Genomic DNA, 5,369 nt, shown 5'->3' with positions numbered 1-5,369 from the left:
CATACACACACACACACACACACACACACACACACAAACCAATCCGTTTTTCATGTCTGGTATGTATTGCCCAATGTGTAAATCATCAACAAGTTCAGTGTTCGCCAGTATGATCGACGGTCGCACAAAGACTCCGTGTTAGCGACGTCGGATCGGGTCTCATGTCATTGCCATTTCATTTATGCCACTTTCTGCATTCCTGACATACTACAGGTTCAAAAATTGATAGCCTTTGTCTATTTATGGGCTCTCATTTTCTTTTCCCATAGACCCAGATCGATAGATTAGCCCAATAAATACATTCATTCGCATTCGCATTTCTTTCATCCATCTTCTCAAACGTTTCATTCCCGTCTGTGTTATCATAAAAAATCATGTGATTGTCATTGTCAGCAGTGCCAGCGTAACTTTCCTTTTCATGCCATTCTTGACAATGATTTTGATATTTCACTGTATTATAGTTCTAGCCTGTTTTTCTTTCTGTACTCTAATTTTCTCTCCTTTCCCCATTTGAGCTTCTTTATGTCCTCTCTGGGTTTTTTAAATTCCTTTTCCTGTTCAGTTTTAATCTTTCCTCCCGCTTTTTTTTCTTTTTTAAGCTAAGCTTTTGCTTTTCTCCTTTTTCCTTATAACGATTTCCTTTGAAATTTCCTCGCTACTGGCATTTTTCAGGTCGAAACTACTGGCATTGCCTTCATCTCAGTCGTGCTCGCCCTCACTAGATCAGACGATGTCGATGAATGTGCCTTAACTGCAGCAAGAACACGTATTTTCTGTTTAAAATGATTCAATCAATAAATTTCAAGTACACATAAAATATGTTAAGTTTATAGTTTGCATTACTATTGCTGTAAAAAAAAAAAGTACTCCCAAAGTGAATAGGGTCAAAACAACCCACTCAAAAACACCAAATGTCAAGTTGTGGAAGCACGAAAGTACAGTTGCCAAAATGGACGCTATCTTCGCAGAGTAGATCAGTAGAAGAAAATTAGAAAAGTTCTTTGAACTAAGGAGAGCGGGTTTGTTTAGCACCAGGAAAGGACCGCTCTAGTAATTCATATAATTGTTACGAGAAAAAGTAACAGTGCACAGTTTACCAACAGCAAAAATAACCTTATCATAACCGTGTTGACTGTGACAGCTAACGATCACCTGCACAATGTTATTATACTAATCAGATGGTGTCAATCCATTAAGATTGGGCACGGAGGGAGGAAAAGGTAACTTATAGAAACTGGCTGCAGTCAGGTCCGGACGTGCTTTGGTCTCTCTACGTCACGTGTCATATTTGAACTCTCAATGTCACAAAGCTTGATAAATGTTACATTTGCTCTTGTTATGTCATATTTGAACTTATTATGTTCACATTTGACGGGGAATGCTATACTACCGAAAAATAATTCAGACTTTATAAAACTAGTTTGCTTTTTATTGCATTAACTTTATAAAATGCGTACTCTTTCTCTCTCTCTCTCTCTCTCTCTCTCTCTCTCTCTCGTTTACCGTGTGGATTCCAATCCAACACTTTCCTTGCTATGCAGCCTCCAGAGTTCCTTAGAGTATGTCCAATCCATCACGATCGCCTTCTTCCCACCTAATATCCTGACTGACCTCTGTCTTGAATCTCCTTACCTTTTCCTAGCTGATGACCTTGTCTGTCCATCTGATCCTCAGTAACTTCCTTGAATACCTGTTCAAGAAAACCTGGATCCTCTTTATACAAGTCTGAGATGCGTTCCGCGTCTCACAGCCATACAATAAGACTGACTTCACATTTGAGTTGAAGATCGTCAGCTTTGATGGAGGTGAGATATCCCTCCTAATCCTATTCCAAGATATGAAAGCAGCCCGTGCCTTTCCAGTGCTGTTTCTCCCTCTCTGTCAATTATATTCCCAAAATAGCAGAAGGATTCGACGTCTTCTAGTGTATTTCCATAGGACTGTTGACTTTCCCGGGCGTATAAAACTGAAGTCTTTGCTCTGTGTGTGCAACAGAAGCGCCAAGTCGTCTGCAAAAATTAATATCGTCCAACTGTTTCCATGAGGTTCACTGTATGCAATTTCTGCGTACTCTGGTAGTTTCCTTCATCAGCCAATCGATCGCCAAGAAGAAGAGAGAAGTTGAGAGTTAACATCTCACACCGGTCTTGATGTCAATGCTGTCAGTAAGCTCGCCATCATATACAACCCTGCAACTTGTCCCTTCATACTTGCTCTTGGCGAGGTTCAACAACTTCTGAAGGATTCCGTGATTTCCATAGCGTTACTCCTAGCAAGATGTGGAGAAGGTTCTTTGTTTTGTTTATCAGCGTATCAATAATCGTCCCGAGAAATCATCATGGACACGAGTTCTACATTATACCATTGGTGAAAAAGGCACAAAATAACAAAAATAAATCCTTATCATTATATGCTACAGATTGTTCACTTTCGTATGACTTCGGTTAAGCTGAGATATATGAAATCGTTCCACCCAATCTTCTCAGATCTTTGCATACGAGTGTAAAAGTTGGATGACCAACACAATCTAAAAGCCCGTTCATAAAGGGCACTGTAAACTAAGGTTCCAACGCGTTTTCTTTGATGGAAGCCTGAAGTAGGTAAAACAAATACGGGATTTGCAGCACACTCCTGAAACATTTAAAAGTCGACGTAATATTTTCATCAACACCACATTTTAACGTTCGACGATTCAAGAGACGGTGTGAGTACTTTTCGAGACTCACATGGAGCACCATGGAGACGTCTAGACAGTCGGGGGTGAAATCTACAATCGTAAACTGAAATGTGGGGACAAGGTGGTGTACCTGTCTCAAAATGAGTCATTTGTAGGCAAGGTTACTGTAAATCATTTGTTTTAGTGATCCTGTGCATGCGTCTAAAGAGCGGCTTTTAATATACATGTAGGACGCAAAGAGAAAATCTTGTTTATTACTAGATCAAGATTGTAATCTTATGAAACCATATTTTTGTTTCGTCGCTGACCTGCTGATGTGCCATGGAAAGTTTCGTGGGTGTAAGTAAATTCATAAATAAGCTAGACCATTTTTCAACATGGTCAGACGAAAGGGAACAAGCTATACACGAAAACAGATGGTGTCGATTATATTATTTTGCATCATCGTGTCATGAGTAGGATCTTCGGTTTTTTGTTTGTTTGTATTTTTAAAAATATCATTCGGTTTTCGAGCCTTTATGTCAAAACAGTATATAGAGTTAGGTTTATTAGTATAGCAACATATAAGTATAACAAAGACAAGAAGAACAACTACAGCAGCAACAACAAAACAACAACAACAATGAAAAAACGTCAACAGATGTAATCTCAACAACGGAGGCAGCAACGACAACAAATAAGACAAAACAATAACAACAACAACAACAACAGCGTTGAACATTATCCCAATCACAGCAGCACAGCTATTACAATATCAACAACGGAAACTATTCCAATGGCATAGGCATACTGCACATCTATCACTCTCATTAAAAAAACAAAACACTTTTTTTTAGCGAGCCGCTCTCCGTTCATGCCAGTGATGTTCAAACCACTCTTGAAGAGGTTCTTGGCCTTATTGTCCAGAACAACGAGTCTGCATTACACCCTAACGTAGTCAGATGTTAACGTAGATGTCTACTATTACCATAAATGGTCTAATCACCACGAAAAACCTGGGCTGAGATTGTGGCACAGGGATAAATAAAAAATCAACAATTTAATTTAATCTTTAAAAAAAAATCTAAACGTGTTAAAAGGTGAGTAGATATGAAACTCGAATTTAAAAGTATTTCTGAACACAACATGACAAATCGGTGTGTCTCATCTCCCCATTTTAATTCTAGTTGTGTACTCAATACTGCTCAACCAGTACAAAAAGACGGTCAACGAAGGGAAGAAAAGAAGAAAAAATCCATCTAAAAAACCCAGAACAAAACAAAACAATACGTTACCTCTCTAGACTGAGTCCTGTCAGGTTGAGAACGGAGCAGATGATGGTCAGGTTCTGTAGATAGTGGACGCCCTTACACAGTACTTTGCCTAACTGCCAGGTGAAACTGAAGAAGCGTGCAAACTGAGAAGAAAAAAACAACCGTTTACCCCTTCACTGCCAGACCCGAGACTTGAGTGATGGAACAGAGTACAAGTGCATCCAGCGTTAAAAAACTACAACAACAACAAAAAAGAAACTCTCTGTAGGAATATGGATTTTATATCTTTAGTAAAAGATTTACAAAAGTTGCAAAACAAATAGATCATGCTATAAGTGTCGAAGATTTGAGGTGTTGCTTGATAGTAACATAGAAATGAAAATAAAGATAATAAAATGGGGAGGATAGATAAGAACAATAGTTTAATACTAATAGGAAAAATGAAGCAAACCCTACAAGAGTAATGGCAAACCACCTGTGAATATAAATTCATTGTCGGATCCCTTTTTTTAAAAAAGACGTTGATAAGTTTGGTGATGTCATTTTCCCCTCTCATCCGACAGTCCAGTAACTGCTTACACACTTAACCCCACAACGTAAGCAACAGTGAGCTGGTCTCGTGTAAAAGACCTTCTGAGTTTCCAAAACACTACCCTGGCTTGCCCTGCACACTCTCAAGTTTTCTTTTAATTTTCCGCCAGCCATTCTTATTTGGTGGATTATTCAAGAAAAACGAATCACATGCCTTCGGTGATTTCAAAAATGATATCTGGATATGATATGCGTGGATCTAAATAAGTTCAGGAAGTGGCAAGCAGGCAAGGCGCTTACATATAATTTTTAGTAGAATGTCTTTTATCGACAAGCACTAAACGCTATGTAACAAAAAGTAATCAATCAGAATTAAGGGACTGTGATTAGGCATGGTGTATGCAAATGAACAAAACCCATAAAATAAACAAAGTTGTTTAGTTTTTATATTATACGAAATCTACCAGGGCTTAAGTTTCTGCAACTTGTAAAGGAATTAGTGCACTTTGAGAACACAGCAGTGCCAGTACCACAGCCAGTGAGTGTCACTCTGGCCTTAGGTGTCCGGTCAACGTGCTCCCCCCCCTCCCCCGTTTCTCTCTCTCTCTCTCTCTCTCTCTCTCTCTATCTATCTATCTATCTATCTATCTATCTATCTATCTATCTATCTATCTATCTATCTATATTTTTTGGGCAAGTGTTTTACGGCGCTCGCAACTGCATACGGTCATATGAGCGCGCGGGACACACCTAATATTTTAAGTTGGTAGGAAATTTTGAATTTTGCCCGGGTGGCGGCCGAAGCCTACTCTTATCGATTTTAGACCATCAAGGGATCTTTAACATGCGCAACTTGCACATGGGCCCTCCGAGATTTTTCGCCTCTGTCCGAGAAGGCTAAGTGTAGA

At 39.1% G+C, this 5,369-nt stretch overlaps 1 protein-coding gene across 1 annotated transcript in view; it reads right to left on the bottom strand.

Annotated features, from left to right (window-relative positions):
- LOC101857187 (QRFP-like peptide receptor) overlaps nucleotides 1-5,369 on the bottom strand; it is a 39,277-nt gene that overhangs the window by 18,663 nt on the left and 15,245 nt on the right. The window contains exon 4 of the mRNA XM_035970075.1: nucleotides 3,952-4,073. Within this exon, the coding sequence (XP_035825968.1) occupies nucleotides 3,952-4,073 (122 nt within the window). The remainder of the gene's footprint in view (nucleotides 1-3,951; nucleotides 4,074-5,369) is intronic.

Source organism: Aplysia californica, unplaced genomic scaffold (assembly GCF_000002075.1).
Source record: "Aplysia californica isolate F4 #8 unplaced genomic scaffold, AplCal3.0 scaffold00216, whole genome shotgun sequence".
In the NCBI taxonomy this organism is placed as follows: Eukaryota; Metazoa; Mollusca; class Gastropoda; order Aplysiida; family Aplysiidae; genus Aplysia; species Aplysia californica.
Note: the sequence above shows the minus strand (reverse complement) of the source record. Positions and strands in the feature narration are given on the sequence as shown.